Below are 23,132 nucleotides of genomic sequence, written 5' to 3'. Positions count from 1 at the left end.
GCGGCCCGCAGCCGTCATGGTCCACGCCAAGGGCGACGCCATCCGGTAGCGGTTGGGCCTGCGCCTTTTTGCGGGCCTCAGGCGTGGCCTCTTGTTGGTGTCAGCAGGGGTTGTGAAACGGCGCACTGAAACGCCAGAACGGGCGGCTGCAGCTCCCGCTGCTGACTTGTTCACTGGACAGATGCCTTTAATAGGAATGCAGCTGGCCAAGTCTCACCGCACCTCACCTCTTTATTGACGTGCTGCCAACTCTCTTCCTCCTCATCCCCTCGAGTGTCCAGGTGCTCTTCGCTGTGCTACTACACGACGTTCTGCGGGGTATACGAGCCGTCAACAAGGCTGCGACAGGGGACAACGACGTGACCTCTCTTTGACCCGGTACGTACATGTTTGACTGCAGGAACGTCTCTTTCTTTGGTCCTTATTTTCTTGTCATTTCTGCTTGCGTGATTCCATCATCCAGGACCGGAAACTTGGGGATTCAGCTCTGCTGTGTTTGCCCACCTGGCGCCTTCCATTCTCGTCTGATACCAACCCTTGGCATTCACGACAACATCTTTTTGGAAACATACGGCAAAATGCACACCTCTCGAGATACGAAAACCCTGTCTCTTCGAAATCAACATGGCCTGTTAACAACGTTCGCCGCAATCAATGCAACATTCTGCTACCTCGCCCTTCACCTGCCCATCGCTGGCATTCACCTTCACCGATGTCACACCCAGCCCCTCAGTGAAAATGCCGCCAACAATAGTGAATCTTGCTATTGCAAGCGCTACTTCTGTCTGCGGCGCAAAATCTGGAGGCTGGGACGTCCATATACTTTGCCTGGGTTCACCTCTGTCCCTTCAACTTCTCTCTCAAAGTCCGCCTCTTCTTCTTGTACCTTTATACTACTTCTCTATCCCCACCGCATCTCTTCACTTTCTGCACAATCGTCGCGATGGCCGAAGCCGCTCGCCTTATTGGCATGCTCAGAGCCTCTGCAGCCCACAACGCTAACATTGAGAAGCCTCTCCAACCTGACTTCTCGACCCACAAGACCAAGCTAGACTCCAAGGTTGGCTTGCAACACATTCTCGATCTTCTCATATCCTCCACTTCCGGGCACATTGCAGCTGCTCAGCCTCGCACTCGACCTACCGAAACCACCAGTGACATCAAGAACGACCTCGCCATCGCCAACTGCAAACGGATCTTTGCAGCTCGCTCAGACGTCAACAAGCTCCAGACTATCGCTCTCAACTTCCGTACTTCACCTCCCCTTCCCACAATGGCCGGCCGCTTCCCGGTGCTCAGCACCTCTGACTTGCCTCCGGCATCAGCTTCAGAGCAGTCCGCCACAGCATCACCAGCACGTGGATCTGCTATGCTGAACTCGATCTTCAAGTCCGTCCGGGTGCCCGAATTCCGCTTCCGATGGATGTTCTGGGCAGAGAAGGGACAGCAAAGCGGTCCCAAGGACAAGACAGTACAATCAGAAGAGTACGCATCGCGGCCGAAGCCGCTCGGCGAGCAGATCATCAGCATCAAGGAGTTCTACCAACACTTCAACAACATTCCAGTTGAGAGCCTGAAGCTGCGAGACTCAATTCACCTCTTCCACATGGGCATCAAGCCAGTGTGGGAAGACCCGCGAAATGCACGGGGTGGTGCATGGTACTTCAAGGTCAGCAAGGACGTTGCGCCGCAGTTCTGGCACGAGCTCTGCTTGCTTGCAGTTGGCGACGTGTTGCAGGGTGCTGTTGAGACAAAGCGTACCTGTAAGTGGATTACCCGGCATAGATAAATGGGTTTACTAATAACTTGTAGCATTCAACGATGACATCTGTGGTCTCTCGTACTCTGTCCGCTGGAACGCGGTGCAGATTGCTGTTTGGAACCGTGACGCAGAGAATGAGGCGGGACGCGAGAAACTGCTCAAGGTCATCCTCGAGAAGCTGTCGCCCGAGCTCCAGCCGAAGAATGAGGATAGCTACTGGTACAAGGCGCACAACGAGCACAAGGGCTTCATTGATCAGGAGACCAAGGCGTAAGACCTGAGTCGTGACATTTCTTGCACAATTCGACAGTAAGCAGACACAAGTCTTGAGGCGGGTCAGCATGTTTGTGCATCCGATGCACTCTGACTGGGATGCGTACTGAGTACTTGCTTGTTTTTGATCATTACTTGCGATCACACATGTTCATACAATTAGCGGAGCATCAACACAACGCATATTTCCAGCTCTCATTCAACACCATATCTGCGTGCATTGACCTGATTACCCTTACTGCCCTGCTCTTACCATTACGACTCCACTAAAAATGCACCTGTAGTTATTGTGAATGCTAATTAATGTCTTCGTTCTTGTAATACGGTGGGCGGCGAATGAGATCCAGTTGGCGCCGAAACGTCCGTGCTCCGGCGATCGATGACAGCTCCTCACTTTTGAACATTAACGCCATCGACCTCGCCGCACCGCAACACGATTTACCCCATCCGCCCACACACATCGCCATGGCTGCCCTACCAAGCTCGATATTCCGCTGGGTCGTCCCCGGTGCCATCGCCTTCTCTGTCGCACAGTCGTCCATCTACGATGTCAAGGGTGGCACACGCGCCGTCATCTTCGACCGCTTGTCCGGAGTGAAAGAGCAGGTCGTCAACGAGGGCACACATTTCCTGGTCCCTTGGCTGCAGCGCGCCATTGTCTTCGATGTCCGCACACGGCCGAGGAACATCAGCACTACCACCGGATCCAAGGACTTGCAGATGGTTACTCTAACGCTGAGGGTGCTGCATCGCCCGGAGGTCAAGCAGCTGCCTAAGATCTACCAGGTGCGTTCTCCTACAGCAATTCTGCGAATAGCTACAGCGCTATGCACAGGTTCACATGAAAGAAATGCATACTAACATTGCACAGAACCTCGGCCTCGATTACGACGAGCGCGTTCTCCCCTCGATCGGTAACGAAGTCCTCAAAGCCATCGTTGCGCAATTTGACGCCGCCGAACTCATCACCCAGCGTGAAGCCGTCTCGAACAAGATCCGCGCCGACCTGCTCAAGCGCGCCAGCGAATTCAACATTGCCCTTGAGGACGTTTCCATCACACACATGACTTTCGGCAAGGAGTTCACCAAGGCTGTCGAGGAGAAGCAGATTGCCCAGCAAGAAGCCGAGCGCGCGCGATTCGTTGTGGAGAAGGCCGAGCAGGAGAGGCAGGCTAACGTTATTCGGGCTGAGGGTGAGGCCGAGGCTGCCGACACAATCTCCAAGGCGGTGGCGAAGAGCGGTGACGGTCTTATCATGATTCGAAGAATCGAGACGCAGAAGGACATTGCGCAGATGCTGGCCAGGAATCCCAACGTCTCATACCTGCCCGGTGGCACTGCGGGGTCTGACGGCGGGAAGACGGGCGGCAGCTTCTTGCTAGGTCTGAGGGGATAGACGAACGATGATAGGTGGGGTGTATGTGGAAGGATGAATATTGGCACAATGCATGGTCAGCGACCTGGTTATTGAAGCGCTGGTGCTGTACTATACTAACTGTGGACATGAACACAGTACGTCTTCTCTGTATCGTAGGGAACTAGTCTCCTCTTTTGTTCAAAGCTTGTCCAACCTTTTCTTTCTCATCCAACAGTGCTTCAAGACTATGTCTGCACAGTCAGGTACGACCACACGTCTCGGGTCATGGCATATGAGGCAGGTCTTCTTGTGAGAGTCTTACTGAGTCTTGCGTGACAACGGAGGTGCAATACGCACTGTGATGCTCGTCGAGCCGACCAGCTCAGAGGGCCTTTGCGGCAACAACCGTCGCAGGAACCGCAAGCGTTCTGGGGGAGGGGGTTGTGCGCTGACAGTTAAAGAGGGTGGTCAATTAAATGTAATGAATACTCAGGGAACGACACTCCATGTCTGCTTTATCTCCAACACTCGAACCCAGCATAAAGTACACACAATTCAGACTTTCGAGCAATACCTGTCCAATCAATACACATTCGAATCAAACTTCTTTGTCACTTCTTGCTACTTCGTAACAAATGCTTAGAATTCACACCAGAGTCCAACCATGTCAAACATTTCAGTCATGTCCACGGAAATAACGTTGACTGTGGTTGCACATTCTCTACAGCAGATCCGGCTCCCGCGCACATGCCATCCTTGGCGGGCACTCAATGCTTCATCAACCAATAACACGCTTCCTCGACCCACTTGCCGACACCGACATGTAGCATAGCGGGTCTCCTCCTAAACCAGTACTTACCGTGCAAATCTGGCTGCCAGCAGCCGCTTTATTATTCGCGTCTTCGTCGCGCTCTGTGCAGGCTAACTCGTCCTCCGCGGACAAGATGACCGAGCGAAACAAAACCATGAGTTCGAAGCCGCGGGCGCTACGTGATTCGCTGCTTGCCGAATGAGCACGATCTGCGCGGGCATGGAGAAATGCAATTCTCTGTGCGGAGGGATGGGATTGTTACAAATGGCATGTTTCCCCCTTTTGACTTTCGAAAATTCCATTCACACCCGTCAATTATCAACGTACGGCTTGGGTTTAGCTCATATTCAAGCATCTGTCGCTCTTGTCAGACAAGTTGTCACTTTGCTTACCTCTTCGCACACTCACTACCCGTTCACTTCATCACCGCACCGTTGTCGATCTCGGATAGCCTGACGCTTCAATTATAGCTCGCAGTAGCATCCGAACCTGGCGCTCACCTCGGCTCCAAAGTCTCACCTCCTCTACTTCGTCCCCTGCCCCTTCATCCAACCAACAATGACATATATTAATCCTCGAGACCCACACATATCGACGCCAAACCTCTCGCCCACCGAGCCGCTACTCTTCGCGGGTGGCTGCTATTGTAAGAAACTCACATACACTATCCGACTCGCGACGAAGGATGAAGCACGGACGATGGTATGCCATTGTAAGGACTGCAAGAAGACGTTTGGCAGTGTTTTTGGGGTTACGGTTAAGGTGCCGGTTACGGGTGTGCGGATGACGGGGGAGAAGGTTATGGTATGTTTGCTTTGATTCGTGTTTTATTGCCAGATAGAATTGAGGGGGGGGGGGGGGCGGACAGAGCTGACGGATGCAGGTGCACAAGTCTGATAACGGGTCGGGGTCTTATTCGTACAGGGAGTTCTGCAACGAGTGCGGGAGTACGATATGTACTTATGAGGTTCGTATAACAACTTGTCTTGGACGTCCCAGGTCGCTGTATGCTGACTGCTTGTAGGAGCAAGCTAAGGACCACTTCCGCCAGATTGCATTGGGATCACTTGATGATTCAAGTGCTTTCGAACCAAGGGGAGAGTTTTACTGTTCGCAAAGAGAAGGATGGTTGCCTGAGGTACCGGGGAAAGCGCAGTTCTGGAAACAGTAGGGTGTTTTGGACGTATTGGTCTACTTGCATAGCGATTTTGTCGCGCTATCAATCAATCCGTACAAGGTCTGACTATACCCGTAGTAGACTACCCTAGTCTAGTGTGTTACAGGTCAGGTATATAGTCGTCTTCTTCTAGCTAGATAGCAACTCAGCGCAGTATTCCATCAACTCGATAGTCCTACATTGTCGTTCACCGTAGCTATCAGTGTACTACAGCGGCCTACACCGCCACATATTGGAGTTGGGCATTTGATTAAGCGAGTATTTACCCCGAATTAAGATTGAAGTTTGGAGAGCTCCCGATGGAGTGAAAGAGTTCAGCTGACTATCACGTATTGACAAGGGGTTGTTAGGCAGTGAGCCATGAACATATTTGCTGTCATCACTTCGAACAGTCCATGACCGATTGACGGTGACAACTTTGGTGCCGGTTACCTTCATGATCTAATTACAGCTTCTGACGTATGGTAATTATGCCTCATATTCTTGGACCGAGTCTATTCTGTGTCTGAAGTATCCTGTCGCCCAAGGCTCGTATGGCTCGGTACTGCGATCTGCCGATCGTAAGACGAAACAACACTCAAGCATTTCTTGCCGCGAACAAGCTTCTGGAAGAGTTGCAATCCCGCAACTGTTCCGGTCCGTTCTGTTCCTCAGGTACCGAGCGCCTGGGTTTTCAGGGGTGTGTTTGAGGCATGCGGCAGGGAGGCTGCATAAAAGTGGATTGACGCAGATGGAACGAAAATGGAGGCCAAGCGGCGAGTTTGACTCTCGCAAGTTGGTGTAAGTCCGCGGTACCGAGGATGGGGCTGTCAACACGAGAAGATCGTCAGTTGCTGGCGTAAGTCGTAGATGTCTGCATCCACTGCTGATTCTCCCTCGGTATCGCGGGAGGAACATCCTGAAGGTCGTTGCATGTTAGAGCGCTCTTCATCCTACACCTGCTAGAAAGGGCGATATCCCAGACAACATCGACCCAAATCTATCTGCTGTTAGCACAGCTCGTGTGTCTCTTTGCCAGCCATCTGCAGAGTCCGTCGAAGTGAGCCCGGAGGTATTCAGTCTTGTTGTAACAACCCGATCTCAATGCCTTCGCCCTATTGAGAGTGAACCATAAATGGAATTTTCAAAAACACGAACGCGAGGTTTACAAACAACCCCACGATTGACTAATCTGATGTTGGGGATCCACAGGCATAGTCGAGCTCCATGCGGGTTGCGAGACGTCAGTGCAAGAACTATGTTCCAGGTTGTTTCAGATCGCTGAAGCACCAAGGTATCCAGGCATCCATGTGAAAATCTGCTCATCAGGTTTTGTGGGGTCGTAGATTTTCACGATCGTTTCTGAGCAAAACTGCATGAAGAACCGTGCCGGATGTGGAAGGGTGGCCTCCTCAAGGCAGCGACCAGCCCCACGGGCATGATAGCGGTGCGTGACGGGTACATGGCACGTCTGAAAGCAAGCAGAGTGTGCCTGACAGAGCGCCGTGTGATGTACAATCAGCTGCGCCTCACCCCCTGGGAGGGATGATCAAGTCCTCCGCCTGATATCGACGACGATAGAGTAAAGAAAAAGCGTTGAGTGATGCCTTCCTGCCTGGCTTTCGTGGCGTGCGGCACAGCCACCCCACCTCAGCGAATCAGAGCTGGCGTGGCACCGCGACGGGCTTGCGCGCCCTGAATCTCGAGAAACAGTCACCGGTTGTGTTCGCCATTAACAATCATAGCCTTGCAACGCCAGCATAGCACCAACACATATAGAAATGGCTTACGTCGCGAGAGGCAAAGCCTGGAGTTCGTCCGCTCGCTTTCGCATTTTTGGAGCCCAAAAGCTGCGTCACAATGGCGATCCGTCGACGCAAGCAAACGAACGTTCTCCTCGCCCTCAAGGTGCTTCACTTTGTCATTCAACTACGTCGACGTGTCAAGCCACGTGTACAAAGGAGCTTCGACGATGATCTTCAGCTTGGCCACAAGGTTTCCACCGATCGGAAGGCATTGAGGCGATTTTCTGAAGGGTTGTCCCGACTTGGGCTCCGCAACGCAAAGCAGCCGCAGCACATCGCCAACCGCATTTGCAAGTACCGCAAGAGCCACCAGAAGTCGTTTAGGCCAGTGCTTAGGCTACGTACGTCGGGCCTGGATGATTTCGATCGCTCAAACGAATCTGGTGAAGAGGTGCAACAGTACGTCAAAACAAGCTTCCGTTTGGTTTCATCCACTAAGCTTCCGGCATAGCATGCTAAGCTCTGTCGACGACAAGCTCAGTCCTGTTGGAGTAGCCCTGTCAGCGAACGCGACCAACAACAAGCTCTTTCTCAAGCACAGTAATTCGCCGATCTTCGAACGCTGCTCCTTGGAGGAAGTCAATCGATTGTTGGTGACCACTTACGAGACTATTCAGACACTGTCATACTGTCGTTCCCAGTTCAGTGACAGCTGGCTTGCAGCACAAGGTCAAGAATTTGGGCTCAACATAGACGAGACTTTTGTTGCAAACTATGAGCATTTGCTGCTGCGACTTCAGACCGAGCTCATCGAAGCACAGGTGCGCAAAGCGCTTGAAGAGCTCCTACGGGGTGGGCATGACAAGAAGCAGCGAAGGCTCCTGAGCTGGTTCACCGAATTCGCTGAGAAGCCACGGCCCCTCAGTACCTCCTTTCCATGGACTATCAAGCCATCGCTGGCTGTGTTATGGGGTGTAAGCTCATCTTATATCTCGCTGAAACATCAGAATGCACGCTGACTTGAGGGTGACCAGGTCTGTTGGATGTTTTACAACTCTTGGGGCAATGCGTCCGCGGGCTCCGAAGGTGGCAATGATCGCGTCCCAGGATCTCGTATGCTTCAACACGTCGATGTACCATGGACCGCTCCAGGATCGTCTGAATGTAGGTTTCGCATGTTGCGTTCGCATGCTCGTGAGGGTGTTTCAGTAGCTAAACTAGTCAGACTTCAACTTCGGCCTTGAGTTGATTGGTTCACAACCGCAACGTGAGGTGCAACAGCAAACTGGCGACAACGTGACAGTGGGGCCTCAGAGTGATGTGTTCGAAGCACGAAACGCGGATACCTGGCCGCCCGATTGGCAACATTTGGAATCTAGGCATCCGAACCTTACAGATACCCACCTATCGCCGATTGGTTCGTTGGCGCCTGCTGCACCGCCCCAATTCCCAGGTAAGGAATAGCCTACCTTTTGAGTCACTACGACCGCCCACAACGACCTGGTTTCAGCCTGCAGTCGCTCACAGCTAACGTTGGGTCAGGCCAGAGTACTTATTATCGGGCTGGCCCTCAGCAGTACCCCATATATTTCGATAATAATTATTTGCCTCAGAACCCAGGCGCCACAACGATTACGGCCTTTACGCAGCTTAGCCCCAATAGCCTTGACCAACAGCCTTGGCACTTTTTGCCACAACATAGTCCGCGTCATCTGATAAACCCTACACAGACTCCAAGCATTCGAGTCACCGGGACAGCGGGAACGGGTAGTGAGGTGTTTGCTCCGCCACAATCGGATTTCGCGGCCTGGCCAAATCATATATCGTACGCCTCAGGCCCGCCACGCAACAACAACACCACCATCGACCTCTTCAACATGGGAAATACCTTGCCACCAGTGAACAGATCAACAATACAACTATCGCAGATCCACCATAAGCACGAACGCTCACATTCCATGAACTCAAACTCGAATATGCCTACTCCGGTCAGCATGTCAGGAGATGCTCTCCCATCACCCGTTGGCGAGCAGAGAAGGACGATGTCGAGCCCTCACACTCACACAAGACAACTTTCCGAGGACATCTCCTCGCAAGATGAGCATGACGGATCTTTGCGGAAGAACCACTCCTACAAGCGTGCCGAAGAGCCACCGCGCAACCACGAAGCAAAGATGATCTGCAAGCACCAAGAATGCTCAGGACTTACATTCGACCGAAAGTGTGAGTGGAGGTAAGTGAATTCGCAATATCGATTTCGAAGACGTTGAACTGATTTTTCTTGCAGCAAGCACATGGACAAGCATGATCGGCCTTATAAGTGTCTCGTCAAAGGATGCGAGAAACTGCAAGGCTTCACATACAGCGGTGGTCTCCTGCGTCACGAACGCGAAGTACACAAGATGCACGGTGGCACCAAGAAGTCACTCTTCTGCCCTTTTACAGATTGCAAGCGCAGCTCTGGAGCCGGCTTCACACGGAAGGAGAACCTTGCTGAGCACATCCGTCGCGTACATCGTAGGACAAGCATGTCAGCGGACATGCACGGCCTAGTCATTCGACGTGACACCATGGAACGCTCACCAACCGTCGAGAGCCATCAAGCCTCCGAGTCACCATATGTCCGTAACTTGGAGTACCGTGACAGCGAGGAGCCTTCGCTCAAGCGGAAACGAGTCACTGACTCAGTCCTCTCTGATCGCGCAGATGAGGATCTCCGCGCTGAGATCAGGAGACTACGCCACGAGAACGAAGAGAAGGATGCACGGTTACGGCAGCTTGAACAAGCTGTGATGGCGCTGCAGCAGAGTCGCAGGTAGCCACTCACATCTCGGGGTTTCAACACAGAATGAATGGGATATACCCACATCGATTGAGATAATCTTTACTTGTCATCTTTTAATGCATTACAGCTGCAGGAGTATGGTTAATGGTACTTGGACTGGGACGGACATCTCAAACTGCATAGCATGGTTATTGGCACTCACAAATTACGACTCACTTTCCCCTCTGGCAGGATGACGCTCGCTGTACATACTATTGAGCGTCTGACTGCTCTTCAACCCTATACTTGTATTTATTGTCAGCATGGCTGGAACATGTGCTCACGAGAGATGACGGGGGATAGATGGACGCGAATACTGTGCTCACTCAGAACGACAGCTTGATGCTGATAAATCAAAGACAACACTGTATTGTACTAGTAATTGGAGAGTAAACCTATACATAGACAAAACTACCAAAAAAATGTACCCTTTGAGATACCTGCTCCGCACGGTGGGCTCGAGTGAGGTTGTGATTACCTTTTAGCCCCCAAGTGTGCCCGGCGTGCGTCTCCGCTTTGCGCCCTTCGTGCCTAAGGTACCTTCCTTTCCTGCTCGGATGCCTGACCTGAGGGCGCGCCGGCTGCCTAAATCCGTACCTTATAGCTCTGCTTACAAGTCGTTCATGCGAGTCATTTGTGCCGTCTGCAGTCATCACGATTATTAGATCGCACATGTACGAGCGAAACGCTCGAGAAGGTGCATGTGGCGCTGCGTGCAAGCCACAAACGAATCGCATCCAAGGCCAGCTTCGTACGACGGCCCGCTCGGAACAGTTGTAGGTTGAGAGACTTGTCCGTCGGAGTTTGGAAGGTACCTCTAGGCTGTAAGTAATCAGCCTCTCCGCCAGCAGCCGCGGACTCCGGCGTTGCCATTACCTTCTCCCTCATTTGTCTTCTCGCCTCCACCGAGCTATTCGCTTCACCTCCCAACAACACCTCCTCACCAGAGAATTGCAGTAGTTTGCACAAGCTATTTCTGCATGCACCGAGGAGTCATACTCGTTCGCAGCTTTTGTCGCCTCGGCCGTTGCCGCTGAGCGCTGTGGCGACGCTGATTGGTAAGAGTTGCTCATGTGACAGCGCGTTAGCGTGATAGCGGCACGTGCTATGTGTTCGCGTCGCTGCCTTGTGTGCCGTGTTGCAAGCAAACTTGTTATTGAGTGATGGTGGAGATTGAGTGGGTTCGTGGATTGATGTTGGGGACGGAGATGAGAACGATTTAGGCGAGGTGTGGCGGTGCGGTTGCCTGCAGATGCGTACATGTGAACGTGCTCGTGCCGAGTGTCGAAGTGGCGAGGTTGTGAAACATGGTATTAGATGCTGGAGTAGTTACACGGGCGGTGTAGAGGTGCAAATTGTGCATTCTAGCTGTGATCACGAAGCTGGGAGTCATACGAGATATTTGGTTGGTATTATTATTGCGAGAGAAACTCTAAACAACATACTATCTTTTTATTTTTGTGTGCTTCTGTTTTGCTACTGCACAATTGAAAAGGGTGCAAGGCTGTCTTTAAAGTACCTGGGCGCGTTGCTGTCGTTGCTCGCGACGCTGAAGCGGTAGTAAGTGAAGGCGGGCCTACTACACGCGGGTTTCACCAACAAAAACATGCACAAAGAATACCCCAACAACAAAAAAGCACGATGCTAATCCACTCTCACTACCTTTCCAAGGGCGAGAAGGTTCGGAGCGCGACGTAAACCATCCTGGTCGCTTGGCTTGTGGATGGGTTTTCCGTTCAACGGACACCAACGTCTAGCAACTTGTTATTAATAGGGTGCTAACGCAAGTTCTCGGTGATGCTGGTGGGTTTTGAAAACAGGCAGGTTTGAATGCCTCAGCTAACGGAGGGAAGTTGACATAAATGAACTGAACCGCAGTGATGACGCATCTCCAGTATGCCTGATTGTTCTGTTGATGAGAAAGCGACCAAATTTGAGTAATATATAGCAAGAGATGTGGGATGGCGGCGTTGGACGACGCTGGTGATGCTGGTGATAGCCGTTTGTTGTGGCAAAATTTGGGCGACGCGAAGGTGTTGTGTGCGTTGAGCCGGTGCCGGTGATGTGAAGGTATGCGAGGTGAGGCAAGCCATACTATTAGGTAGCTTGCATACGGCGATCATATGGCGTTGCAAGGCGTGTAGTAGGCCGGTTCCTGGACGGGTGACCGAAGTGACCGTACAGCTGCTCTTGTTGTCGTTGCACTCGATAACGGCAGTTGCGCTTTGTATCTGTCACATCCCACAACAATAACAGCAAGAGGGCGGCCCTCAAGGTTGCTGTCTGCGCTTTTGTGTTAAGACGATTCTCTCCAGCTACATGCGAAAATAGGACCCGAGAATCAGATAGAAAATAGACTAAGTTTGAGTGACTGACACAATATAAGGAGCACCCGTACGGAGGTCCAGGAAGATAAAGTGATGTTGAACTGATGAATCATTGACGGCCTTCAGGCAAGGCCATAAGACGCTGGATGCCGGCTCGTTGCATACACGTATCTTACAAGAGAATATAAATTTAAGAGATCCGTGGGTGTGAAGAAGGCTTATGAGAGCATAGCTTACACTGTCCTGCCTTACGCCTTTGGTGGTTGTTCCACCTGTAGTTGTGCTTGCGCCTGCTCCTGTGCCCTTTTGACTGCTATCTCCTTTGCCTTCTGTCTGAAACCCTCGATCTTGTCATCAATGATCGCAATCTCGGCCTCCAGCTTCAACAGCTTCTCTTGCAGCATCTCCTCGTACCGCTCGTCTGTCAAAACCTCCATAGGACTCCACTTCATCTCCGCAATCCGCTCCATGAAGTTCTTTTTCTTCTCTCCCCGAGCAGCCATTCGAGCATCCTCCTCAATCTCTTCGGTGTTCTTCTTGTCGAGGAAGTTGTAGCCATTCTGGCCTGCATAACCGAAGATACTGAACATAAAGGTACCTGGAAGGGCATTGCGCGGTCCCCGGAAGAGCAGACCGAGACTGAGTCCAGTAAAGGCGCCGGCTATGGTAGATGCGCGGACTTTCTCCGAGCGTGTGGGTTTCAGGTCACTACGAGGGTGTAGAGGTACACCACGGGTGGCGTTCCACCAGTTCAGGAGGCCATCTGAATTGAGAATCGCTGTTCGAGCGGTCCAGAAGGTGCTACCGAGGGCGAAGCATTGCACGCCGGAGGCGATGGCGAAGAGAACTGGGGTTTGGGTCCGAAGTGTTCCAGAGAAGGCGCCAATTGCAGTTCCGGGGATGGCTGGGAGCTGTTAGAAGATTGTTGCAAGTGAATCGCCAACGAACAACAGAGCAATAGTGAACACGCAGCGATGAACGAGAATCGGTGGCTCTAAGATCGTAGTACAACGTGGGAAAGGGTGTCACATGTCTTGCCGAGATGGTACATATGCCAAAAGCTAGAAAGAAAATGGACTGAAAGCAGCCTTGAGATTTTTTTGCAAGATGCGCTGCAATTACTCATATCTTTCGAATTGAAGACATCTTTCTTGAGATGAAGGTGTTGAGTTCAAAAAAAAAAAGAAAAAAGAAGAAGAAGAGACAACGCAGAACGGTACAAAATTGTATGCATACCAGTGAGCCCCCCGATCCCCGCGGCCTGCTTGATCACATCGAGAGGATTGGTGACCTGTCCGGGGTCGTGCGACGGCTTCATGGCTCTCCCATGGACGATGTTTGGCGCAGCTGAACGATGGGGTTTGTCGTTCTCGGCAAGAGGGATAGAGGGATAGAGTGATGTCAAGGCTGCGGGCGCACAGACGTCCCTAAAATTGCAGAACCGCACTTGCAGATTTCCCGGCTCGAGTGCTTTGGGTGGATCGCCAGCCGCGAACCAACGACACCACAACCACCCCACGACGACTTTTGAGAGCAGACCCCGCTCTCATACACTTTCGGACAGCGCGCAGATACTCACTGCGCGTTGACGGCAAACCGCAATCATGGGTACGGCCCCCCCACGGAAACGGCAGGCAGTGTCCGGTGCGGCGGCTTTTTTGCCCCGCTCTGTACGGCTTCAAATTGCAGCAAACATGGCTGACGGCATTGCGCAGCGCCCAAGAACAAGAAGGCGGAGAAGATGTCCCTGGGAGACTTCCTAGGCGACCAATGTAGGCGCCACCGGCTCCATATTGAGCGCGCAGACGGCTGACCAAAGTGTAGCTCTGGGATCATGGGCTGACGAGATGGAGGACGCGCCAATGCCCCGTGAGTAACGCCTTGCAACAGTTTGCTGGCACGATTGTACTGACATGCCACAGGCGCAGGTAACTTTGCCCGACCGTCTCTTGCGACTCGATATTTCTCAACAGATTGCATGCTCACACGGCGCTAGGTGGTGGTGGCTTTGGCGGCGCCAGCTACGGCGGCGCCAGCGACAGGCCTTCTTACGGCTCTGGCGGCGGATTCGGCGCGGACCGCGCTGGCAGCTTCGGTATGTCGAGGCTCTGCGTCTTTTGTTGTATGCGCACGCTAACAGTGTCTCACAGCCGACCGCGGCTTCGCTACCCGCGAGCAGCTCCCTCTCCCCTCGAAGCCCCCGTACACTGCCCATCTGGGCAACCTCTCCTTCGACGCTACCGAGGGTGACGTCAACGACTTCTTCGCTGGATGCGAGGTCACCAGCGTGCGCATCGTCGAGGACAAGCTGGACCGCAAGCCCAAGGGATTCGGCTATGTGGAGTTTGGCACGCTCGATGGCCTGAAGAAGGCTCTTGACCTGTCCGGCACACAGTTCCAGGGCCGAAATGTCCGGGTCAGCGTTGCCGAGCCCCGTATGTATCACCCTGAGGTCTAGCAAGACATGCACTGACAACATGGCAGCCAAGGACCGCCCTGAAGCCAGGGACATTTCCGACTGGTCTCGCAAGGGCCCCCTCCCCGACCTCCCTAACCAGCGCCGTGGCCCCGAGCGCGGCTACAGCAGCCGTGGGTTCGATGCTGGTGCATCCGATGCCGGCAGCGACCGCGGCGAGCGCAGGCGTCCCGCCTTCGAGAGTGACGGCAAGTCACGCGACTTCGGTAACTGGGAGCGCAAGGGCCCTCTTTCTCCCTCCACCGAGGCACCAAGAGAAGGCGGTAGGCGCTTCGACGGCCCCCGCGAGCCCCGCGAAGGTGGATTCCGTGAGAGGCAGTCCCCAGCATGGGGTGAGGGTCGCCCAGAAGGCGAGCGTGGACCTCCACGCCGCGAGTTCCAGCCTGCCGAGGGCAAGCCGCAGTACGAGAGGCAGCCCACTGCCGCAGAACAGGACAACCAGTGGAGGTCCAAGATGCGCACCGACGTCACATCGCCTACTGGAACCCCCGACGCCAGCACGCCCTCATCTCCCGCTCCTCTTGCCAGCCGTCCTAAGCTGAACCTCGCCAAGCGAACAGTCTCTGAGGCGCCCGCTGCCTCGCTTGCGACTCCCTCCGACAAGCCAAACCCCTTTGGTGCCGCCCGTCCTATTGACACAGCTGCCCGCGAGAGGGAGGTTGAGGAGAAGCAGAAGCAGGCCGCCCAGCAGAAGAAGGAGGCTGACGAGAAGGCCCGCGAGGAGAAGAAGGTCAAGGAGGCCGCCGCTAAGGAGGCTGCGTCCGCAAAGTCCACCGAGGAGTCCAAGGGTGATGAAGTCCCCAAGACTGTTGAGAACCCAGAGGCTGAGGCCCAGGACGAGACTGCCAACGGCGAGATTGCTGGCGACAAGGACGTCAAGCCCCAGGAGCCTGTTGTTGCCCCCAAGGACGGAGGATCCTGGAGACGCAAGTCCAGCACACCTGCCGCCCCTGCCACCACAACCGAGACCATGGACGACGATGGCTGGAGCACTGTCACCAAGGCCCCCAAGAACGCCCGCAACAACCGTCGTGGAGGCGCTCCTGCCCGTGCCATTGCCTCGTAAATCATCTCATCCAGATTAGGATGGTGATTTGGTGGCTTGTTCCTTTTTGCGTTCCAGGAAAATAGCAACGTCGCGCATTTCACCGGCGTGGCGGAGTCATTCTCAAAGGGTTTTGATATCTGTTCATTCTGAGCAGCTGTGTCTTGTTGGCTGTCTTTCAAGTGTACTGCCTCTGCCTTGCGTTCAAGCCGGGATGCAAGGCGTTCGTCCGCTTGGTTAGACTGATGGCTCTCCAGCTGCACCTTCACCGGTCCATGTCGCTCACGATACCCGAGCATGCCCGTCACCCTGTTTCCTTTCCGTCCTCCAAAAGTTACGGTTTCCCAATCGCAGCATCATCTTGTCCGCCCATCTAGGCTTCGAAAATCTTGGACTTGCCATCTTCTCGAATACCTTCTCCGAACACACCAAAACATGGGATGCCTCCCATCCCGCTTACGAGGTCAATGTCGTGACGATAATGTACCTTTTCCATAGACGACATGAGGGCTTGGGCATGTATTTATTTGCAGGTTAGATTGACGATTGAGTTCTCCACTTCAAACTTGGTCTTTATCAGCTCTGCTCAATTGTTGTGGGTCTGCTAATCGACTGCTAACCTCTATAATGGACATAACATGCAGTCAAAGGGTTCAGTACAACCGCGGATAGTCATAGTCTGGAATTTGGACGTTTGGTGATCACCGTTGACGTCGATCCGTTCCCGCGCCAGTGGCTTGACAGGGTTGATCCCCTGTTCAGCCACCCCTCATACGTCAGTCTGTCCAACCTCGATATCTTGCTTTGGTGCGTCCAACTCTACACTTTTCTTCATTCTTTCATGTCTCGATTCTTTCTATTATTTCATATTGCAAGATCAATTAGCATCAATCATTCTAGTTCTGCTCCACGACTCGAATTTCCACGCATTCCAGCAGCGAGCAAGCTTTAGAAACCTCTGGATCCTGAAACACACAACAGTCACTCCAGTGGACTCTGTCTTGTACAGATCCACATAAGCTCCAAAAATGTCAACAAAGCCCCAATCACCCGACCCATCAACCGCACTAGCAAAACAATCTCGCTCTCGTAAAGCCGCAAATCCAGATCCAACAACCGCAGGCCGCCCAGGCTCAGCAGGCGGCGTCGTCCTCGAGAAAGAAGCTGCAAAGAAGTCGTCACCGAGTCAACCCAAAGACCAATCTAAAGATGCACCGCCGAAACGCAAACCCCGCAAACTCAACAAGGAACCGACATCCACACCTACCGCTCTTACATCGAGTCTATCGAACGAAGCCGCCGAACTCGAAGCGCTGAAGTCGCGCGTCAGAGGGCTCGAAGCGAAGGTCGAGGATCTATACAAATCCACGCCATCGGCTGGGAGTGCTGCACCACGGTCTCCACGCCGCAGGGGCAAGGGAAGGAAGAATTCGAGCACGACAACAACAGCCACACTCGGCAACCTCTCGCGCCAGAAAGAAGACCAACAAGCCCAGGTTACAGAGCTAGATGATGAGGACGCAGATGAAGAGCTGGTTAGGCTGGAGAGCGAGCTTGAGGTTGCGAGGCAGGATCTCGCTCTGTACAATCCCACCGCACAATCGAGGCCCCGCGCGCGCCGCTCAGCGTCCGAAGATACGGAATATGTGGAAGAGATACCGAGAGACAGGCCTGGCGTGAGCGTCGGCAGTGACAGACAAGTCACTCTCTCAGGCAGTTATAGGATTCCGCTCCCCGCGAACCTGAACCCCGAGGATGTCAAGACGATTCAGAGCGGTGTGAGCGCGGCGCAGAACGTCGCGCGTTCGTTCCTCGATCAGCGAAGAGCGAACCAGGCGCTGAGGAATGCGCGGGAGGATGCTGGACCGCCGCCAACTGCAAAGGCGAAAGCAAAGGCGCCATCAAAAGCTCCTCCAGCGTCGATGGAGGTTTCTGCGGTAGAGGAAGGAGGGGGTGGTAAGCAGAGCTGGGGCGAGTGGATTGGCGGGTATAGTATGGCGATTAGTCGGGCGGTGAAGAACATCGAGCATGAAGCTGCTATGGAGGCGCAGAGCGCTGAGTCGCAAAGGCCTGGTCAGACGAGTAGGTCAAAAGCGACGGGCGCAAAGAAGAAGAAGGAGAGGCCGGCTGCGAAGACGACACTGAGTGGGGAGCAGGTCCAGGGGCTGATGAGCTGAAGCTGGAGCCGAACGTACTTGGGGGAAGGAGGGAGTGGAAGGTAACATAGCACAGGCATAGCACAGCATAGCACAGGCATAGCACAGGCATATCAACAGCGGCGTTCGTGATTACGACCTGAGAAGAGACGAATATTATCGTTTGATCTTTGCCGCCTCATAGTTTCCGCCGCGTGTACGCCCAGTACGCTTTCGCAGGCAGCTTCCAGTCATTCTTCCTCAGACTGGGATCAAACAAGTCAAAGTCCGCCTTCTGCAGCCGATCGAGCCACGACTGCGTGCTGATGCTCGACATGAACACGCCGAACGCCTGCTCTACCTCGTTCAGCTGCTGTTCCTTCCCCGCGCTCAGTTGCTCGGCGCCATACTGATGCTCCTCATCACCCTGATGCTCAAACTCATGCCCCAGCGTCCCCTCCGATCTTAGTTTAGCCAGCATCTCGCGTGCGGTAATCAAGTGGTCGTTCGCCCGCGTCGCAACTGCGAAAACAGCGTCTTTCAAGCCCGGCGCTTCGCCGCCCATACGGAACACGTGCTCCTCCTGCAGATTCGCCTCGGCCATGACATCCAGCGGCAACAGCACCGCGCCCTGCGCCGGCCCGCTTTGCCCCGTTATGTGCCCGGCCGTCCCGCCTGGTTGGGGCTGCGGAAACGCAATCAGCGGGACGCCGCGCAGCACGGCAGCAATGCCGGTCGCTTTACCGATGTGGCTGGCGATGTGGTCGGTCGTTATACTGGCTTGCGGCAGGCTGCTCAGCGTCAGATACAGCAGCGTCGAATACGTGTTCTCGGCGTAGCTCTCGAGGAGCTGGAGAGTCGGATAGGGTGGATTCCCCAGATACTGCTCGCGCGCATTGATGATGCGGTGGAACCAGTTCTTGCTCATGCGACTGCGTCCGTTGGTGCGGGCGTGCAGGTCTTCGGCGGCGTGGGCGAGCAGGATCGCGACGGGTTCTTTGGGCGGCGAGCCGGACAGTGCTTTTGTGACGGCGTCGCGCCAGAACTGCATGCGCATCATGCCGATGGTGGGTGTGCTGGTGGTGTCGGCCACGCGGGCGACGTCGACGTTGAAAGCGCGGATGGCGAGGTAGGCATCGCGGGAGGACTGGGGAATGAAGGATTGGAGGACGTGTGAGGGCGTGTCGTATGTCCGGACGAGGTTGGCGCAGTAGGCTCTTGCCCGGGCTACCTCAGCTTGCGAGGGGCGCGGTGCGTCGGTGAAGCATTGCGATGTTTGGATGCGCCGTCGCTGGGGCGTGGAGATTGTGTGTATGCGCCGTACGGGGGCTGCTCGGAGCTTTGCAGTTGGCATTGAAACTCTTCCAGGGGCCCTTCTCAAGGAGCAGGGGAAATGGCACTGACGATCAAAAGTTGAACAACGCCCTGGTTTTGAACAGGGCGGGCAATGCACACGAACAATTACAAAAGAGCCCAAAAGCGGCCAAAAGATGCTTCGGTAAGCTGCAACGAGCGAATGGCAATTCGCCGATGACGCCGTCATGCAGATCGCTTTAGCGTGAAAGCGCGTCGTGTGGCGAGTCGCGTGGCAAGTCGCGTGGCAAGTCGCGTAAAGTGCATGTCCATTTGGCGCATTGGAACGCCATGATCTCGCTGCTTTGGTTTCCACGACACCAATGGAGAGCCCTCACCCAGACGAGCGACCAGCAAAGAAGCGCCGTTTCTTCGCCGAAGACTCATCTCCAGCCCAAATACGATCAGCACTCTCCAACCCACCTCCGCCGTCCCCGCCACAGGCACCTTCGAGCCCAACACATACACGGGACGAAAGAAACGGTGGTGACGATGCAGCAACATTGGACGGGTTTGATGTTGGCATGCTCCAGGCAGTCGTTGGCGAGCTGCCATACGCTACGTTGCAGAAGTTGAAGCATGTCAGCAGCAGCAATGTGGAACGAGGTAGGTGTTGCTACAAGGCAGACTCCAGGTAGTGAGCTCATGCATCACAGCAATCAATCTCTATCTGGACGGCTCTTGGGCCTCTGCCCCTGCTCCTACGCCCGCCGCTATCTTCCAACCACGTCCTCCAGCCGTCCAGACCACAATCGCGACTTCACTCAAGCGCACCGAGTCCGAAGGTCCCGTCGCATCGCAAGACTCCGGCACCTCGACGCCAATGGCGCCAATACTCAGGGACATGCCGTCGAAACGGTATATTGGGTCACTTGGAGTGGTCGGCTGGGCGACGACAAGTGGGACGGGACTGCTCAAGCACAACGAGAAGGTCACCATTGAGCGCTTCAAGATGCAGCCGAAGGGGAAGAAGCGTGTGGTCGCTCTCAAGAAGCAGGACATCGTGGTCAGATTCACCAACGAAAGAGGGCAAGAAGTGGGGAGACTAGAGAACGACTCTGCAGCCTGGATCTCGGCCCTGATCGACCAGAAAGTGTGCACATTCGAGGGCAACTGCGTGTACGTGCCGGACAAAATACGTACAAGCGATACCATATACCTACAACTACACGGCTACTTTTTGCGCAGCGCTTTCGACAAGAGGAATTTTACGAAGCCGGAAGACAACCGAGAAGTCAGCATATTCGAGGAGAAGGAAACCTCGGACGAGCGTGATTTGAGGATGCGTCAGGTGGGTCTCGTGAAGCTCTTCGAGTCCATCAACCTGCACCCATCACGTCAGAATGAGAGCACAGAGAAGCACAAGCGACAAGGTCTTCTGCAGGCAGCAGAGAGTGCTGAGAAAAAGGACGAGAAGCCAAAGGCTAAGAATGGGACATCTGCAGACGGGACGTCTTCGCCGCCGGGTGAGGAAGCTGAGGAGGGCGCAGAGCTCGAACAAGACCAGCTGGACTCGTTGTACAAGAAAGCACAATCTTTCGATTTCGACACGCCTACAATGGAACCTGCAGACACATTCGTTATGGACCTTCGAAAGTACCAGAAGCAGGCGCTGCACTGGATGGTTGGGAAAGAGAAAGACGAATCACTTGCCGGCAAGGAAGTTTCTATGCATCCGCTATGGGAGGAGTATCAGTGGCCTAAGAAAGATGCCGATAACCAAGACCTACCCATCATCGAAGACCAGTGCATGTTCTACGTCAATCCGTACTCTGGCGAGCTCTCTCTCGAGTTCCCGAAGCAAGAGCAGAATTGTCTGGGCGGTATTCTGGCTGATGAGATGGGTCTGGGCAAGACTATCGAGATGCTGAGCTTGATCCACACCCATAGGCATTACCCGGAGCAGTACGAGCAAGCAGCTGTACCGAGAAGTCTCCCGCGCCTGCAAAAGGCCAGTGCAGCTGTCGAGCCGGCGCCATATACTACGCTCGTCATCGCGCCAATGTCATTGCTCGCTCAATGGCATAGCGAGGCTGAAAAGGCTTCCAAGGAAGGCACTTTGAAAGCTATGGTCTACTATGGCTCTGACAAGGCCATCAACCTTCAAAAACTATGTTGTGCATCTAACGCAGCCAACGCACCGAACGTGATCATCACCAGTTATGGCACAGTGCTATCTGAATTCAACCAAGTCGCCACTCAAGATGGCAACAGAGGTTCGCACGGCGGCATCTTTTCGCTGCACTACTTCCGCATCATACTCGACGAAGCGCACTACATCAAGAACAGGCAATCGAAGACTGCCAAAGCTTGTTACGAACTTAGCGCAAGACATCGGTGGGTGCTTACGGGCACACCAATCGTCAACCGACTTGAGGATCTTTTCAGTCTCGTGCGTTTCCTCAAGGTCGAACCCTGGAGCAACTTTTCGTTCTGGAAAACGTTCATTACCGTACCGTTTGAGGCCGGCGAGTTCATCCGGGCTCTCGATGTGGTGCAGACAGTGCTTGAGCCGCTTGTTCTGCGTCGAACCAAAGACATGAAAACGCCTGATGGGGAGGCTTTAGTGCCCTTACCGCCAAAAACCATCGATGTCGAGCGCATTGTTCTGTCCCAAGACGAGCGGGATGTGTACGATCACATCTACCTACGAGCAAAGAGCGTCTTTACACAGAACGCTGAGTCTGGCATGCTGCTCAAGAACTACACCACCATTTTCGCCCAGATTCTTCGCCTCCGCCAATCATGTTGTCATCCCATCCTAACCCGCAAGTCCAATCTCGTCGCCGATGAGCTGGAAGGCAACATGGCGTCTGACCTCGCGAACGGCCTAGCTGATGATATGGATCTCTCAAGTCTAATCGAGCGCTTCACTGCCGACAGCGACCAAGACGTCAACAAATTCGGCGCTCACGTCCTCAAGCAGATCCAAGACGAAGCCGACGCCGAATGTCCCCTATGTTTCGAAGAGCCCATGGTCGACCAGGCCGTAACCGGCTGCTGGCACTCGGCATGCAAAGAATGCCTGCTAAACTACATCAACCACCAGCGCGACAAAGGCGAGATCCCACGCTGCTTCAACTGCCGCGAACCCATCAACGCACGCGACGTCTTCGAAGTCGTGCGCCACGACCACATCACCGACGAACCGCCGCACAGTTTCGCCAGCGACGCCGCACCACCTGCCACCCAAACGCCACGCATCAGTCTACGCCGCATCGGTCTGAGCGGCAGCGCAAAAACCCAAGCCCTCCTCACGCACCTGAAGAAAAACAGGAAAGCAGACCCCCGCGGCAAGACCGTGGTCTTCTCACAATTCACATCCTTCCTCGACCTGATTGAGCCCGCGCTCACGCGCGACCACATCCCCTTCCTGCGCTTCGACGGTTCCATGGCACAGAAGACGCGCGCCACCGTGCTCGCCGAGTTCACTGCGTCCCCCAAGCCGTATGTCTTGCTGCTTTCGCTGCGCGCCGGCGGCGTCGGCTTGAATCTGACGTGTGCGCGGAATGTGTTTATGATGGATCCGTGGTGGAGCTTTGCGGTTGAGGCGCAGGCTATTGATCGCGTGCATCGGATGGGGCAGGAGGGGAGTGTGAGGGTTGTGCGGTTTGTGGTCGAGGGGAGTATCGAGGAGAAGATGTTGAGGATTCAGGAGAGGAAGAAGTTCATGTAAGTCTTGCCTATCGAGAGACCGTTCTCGAGGAATGCCGGGTGCTAATGAGAAACAGTGCGAGTAGCTTGGGCATGATGAGTGAGGATGAGAAGAGAGTGCAGAGGATTGAGGATATCAAGGAGTTGCTCAGTTAGCGCGCGTCCCGCTACTGTGTACGCTGCGCATTACGAGGCAGATTTGGGTGTTCACAAG

At 54.2% G+C, this 23,132-nt stretch overlaps 10 protein-coding genes across 10 annotated transcripts; 8 read left to right on the top strand and 2 right to left on the bottom strand.

Annotated features, from left to right (window-relative positions):
• Positions 1-943: 943 nt before the first annotated feature.
• BU25DRAFT_458789 (translation initiation factor eIF4e) lies at positions 944-2,036 on the top strand (the record flags this gene model as incomplete). The annotated part of the gene is made up of 2 exons (XM_033710236.1): positions 944-1,763; positions 1,813-2,036. 2 exons carry the CDS (start codon positions 944-946, stop codon positions 2,034-2,036), a joined length of 1,044 nt encoding a protein of 347 aa, XP_033561656.1.
• A 464-nt stretch (positions 2,037-2,500) lies between these two features.
• On the top strand, positions 2,501-3,431 carry BU25DRAFT_341955 (uncharacterized protein; the record flags this gene model as incomplete). Its single annotated transcript, XM_033702883.1, has 2 exons — positions 2,501-2,821; positions 2,907-3,431. The coding sequence occupies 2 exons, from the start codon at positions 2,501-2,503 to the stop codon at positions 3,429-3,431; spliced, it is 846 nt and encodes a 281-aa protein (XP_033561655.1).
• Positions 3,432-3,592: 161 nt separating this feature from the next.
• Positions 3,593-4,076, top strand: BU25DRAFT_65885 (uncharacterized protein). The gene has a single exon (XM_033711994.1). The coding sequence runs from the start codon at positions 3,754-3,756 to the stop codon at positions 4,033-4,035; it is 282 nt and encodes a 93-aa protein (XP_033561654.1). The 5' UTR covers positions 3,593-3,753; the 3' UTR covers positions 4,036-4,076.
• Positions 4,077-4,425: 349 nt separating this feature from the next.
• BU25DRAFT_411071 (DUF636 domain-containing protein) lies at positions 4,426-5,565 on the top strand. The gene is made up of 4 exons (XM_033706454.1): positions 4,426-4,470; positions 4,674-5,007; positions 5,087-5,170; positions 5,228-5,565. The coding sequence occupies exons 2-4, from the start codon at positions 4,762-4,764 to the stop codon at positions 5,372-5,374; spliced, it is 477 nt and encodes a 158-aa protein (XP_033561653.1). The 5' UTR covers positions 4,426-4,470; positions 4,674-4,761; the 3' UTR covers positions 5,375-5,565.
• A 1,654-nt stretch (positions 5,566-7,219) lies between these two features.
• On the top strand, positions 7,220-10,369 carry BU25DRAFT_368501 (uncharacterized protein; the record flags this gene model as incomplete). The annotated part of the gene is made up of 6 exons (XM_033703898.1): positions 7,220-7,563; positions 7,616-8,078; positions 8,139-8,286; positions 8,330-8,557; positions 8,647-9,337; positions 9,392-10,369. The coding sequence occupies 6 exons, from the start codon at positions 7,220-7,222 to the stop codon at positions 9,921-9,923; spliced, it is 2,406 nt and encodes an 801-aa protein (XP_033561652.1). The 3' UTR covers positions 9,924-10,369.
• A 1,956-nt stretch (positions 10,370-12,325) lies between these two features.
• Positions 12,326-13,862, bottom strand: BU25DRAFT_393439 (uncharacterized protein). Its single transcript, XM_033704694.1, has 2 exons — positions 13,492-13,862; positions 12,326-13,159 (listed from the first exon to the last, which is right to left on the bottom strand). The coding sequence occupies exons 1-2, from the start codon at positions 13,571-13,573 to the stop codon at positions 12,504-12,506; spliced, it is 738 nt and encodes a 245-aa protein (XP_033561651.1). The 5' UTR covers positions 13,574-13,862; the 3' UTR covers positions 12,326-12,503.
• A 134-nt stretch (positions 13,863-13,996) lies between these two features.
• BU25DRAFT_341704 (uncharacterized protein) lies at positions 13,997-15,797 on the top strand (the record flags this gene model as incomplete). The annotated part of the gene is made up of 5 exons (XM_033702877.1): positions 13,997-14,027; positions 14,080-14,124; positions 14,252-14,350; positions 14,406-14,690; positions 14,740-15,797. 5 exons carry the CDS (start codon positions 13,997-13,999, stop codon positions 15,795-15,797), a joined length of 1,518 nt encoding a protein of 505 aa, XP_033561650.1.
• Positions 15,798-16,553: 756 nt separating this feature from the next.
• Positions 16,554-18,032, top strand: BU25DRAFT_65454 (uncharacterized protein). The gene has a single exon (XM_033711993.1). It carries the CDS (start codon positions 16,805-16,807, stop codon positions 17,951-17,953), a length of 1,149 nt encoding a protein of 382 aa, XP_033561649.1. The 5' UTR covers positions 16,554-16,804; the 3' UTR covers positions 17,954-18,032.
• On the bottom strand, positions 18,028-19,347 carry BU25DRAFT_411063 (uncharacterized protein). The gene has a single exon (XM_033706453.1). It carries the CDS (start codon positions 19,263-19,265, stop codon positions 18,111-18,113), a length of 1,155 nt encoding a protein of 384 aa, XP_033561648.1. The 5' UTR covers positions 19,266-19,347; the 3' UTR covers positions 18,028-18,110.
• A 240-nt stretch (positions 19,348-19,587) lies between these two features.
• BU25DRAFT_458782 (uncharacterized protein) lies at positions 19,588-23,074 on the top strand (the record flags this gene model as incomplete). Its single annotated transcript, XM_033710235.1, has 3 exons — positions 19,588-19,870; positions 19,921-22,936; positions 22,996-23,074. 3 exons carry the CDS (start codon positions 19,588-19,590, stop codon positions 23,072-23,074), a joined length of 3,378 nt encoding a protein of 1,125 aa, XP_033561647.1.
• Between the last annotated feature and the right edge of the window lie 58 nt (positions 23,075-23,132).

This window comes from Macroventuria anomochaeta, assembly GCF_010093625.1.
Source record: "Macroventuria anomochaeta strain CBS 525.71 unplaced genomic scaffold BU25scaffold_17, whole genome shotgun sequence".
Lineage (NCBI taxonomy): Eukaryota > Fungi > Ascomycota > Dothideomycetes > Pleosporales > Didymellaceae > Macroventuria > Macroventuria anomochaeta.
Note: the sequence above shows the minus strand (reverse complement) of the source record. Positions and strands in the feature narration are given on the sequence as shown.

Bases quoted from the DNA above. Each gene is read 5' to 3' on its own strand.
- BU25DRAFT_65885 (XM_033711994.1), top strand. From the start codon at position 3,754: ATGCTCGTCGAGCCGACCAGCTCAGAGGGCCTTTGCGGCAACAACCGT.
- BU25DRAFT_411071 (XM_033706454.1), top strand. From the start codon at position 4,762: ATGACATATATTAATCCTCGAGACCCACACATATCGACGCCAAACCTC. The intron at 5,008-5,086 runs GTATGTTTGCTT...TGACGGATGCAG, and splicing joins TGACGGGGGAGAAGGTTATG to GTGCACAAGTCTGATAACGG. The intron at 5,171-5,227 runs GTTCGTATAACA...GACTGCTTGTAG, and splicing joins GTACGATATGTACTTATGAG to GAGCAAGCTAAGGACCACTT.
- BU25DRAFT_393439 (XM_033704694.1), bottom strand. From the start codon at position 13,573: ATGAAGCCGTCGCACGACCCCGGACAGGTCACCAATCCTCTCGATGTG. The intron at 13,160-13,491 runs GTATGCATACAA...AACAGCTCCCAG, and splicing joins GGGGATCGGGGGGCTCACTG to CCATCCCCGGAACTGCAATT.
- BU25DRAFT_65454 (XM_033711993.1), top strand. From the start codon at position 16,805: ATGTCAACAAAGCCCCAATCACCCGACCCATCAACCGCACTAGCAAAA.
- BU25DRAFT_411063 (XM_033706453.1), bottom strand. From the start codon at position 19,265: ATGCCAACTGCAAAGCTCCGAGCAGCCCCCGTACGGCGCATACACACA.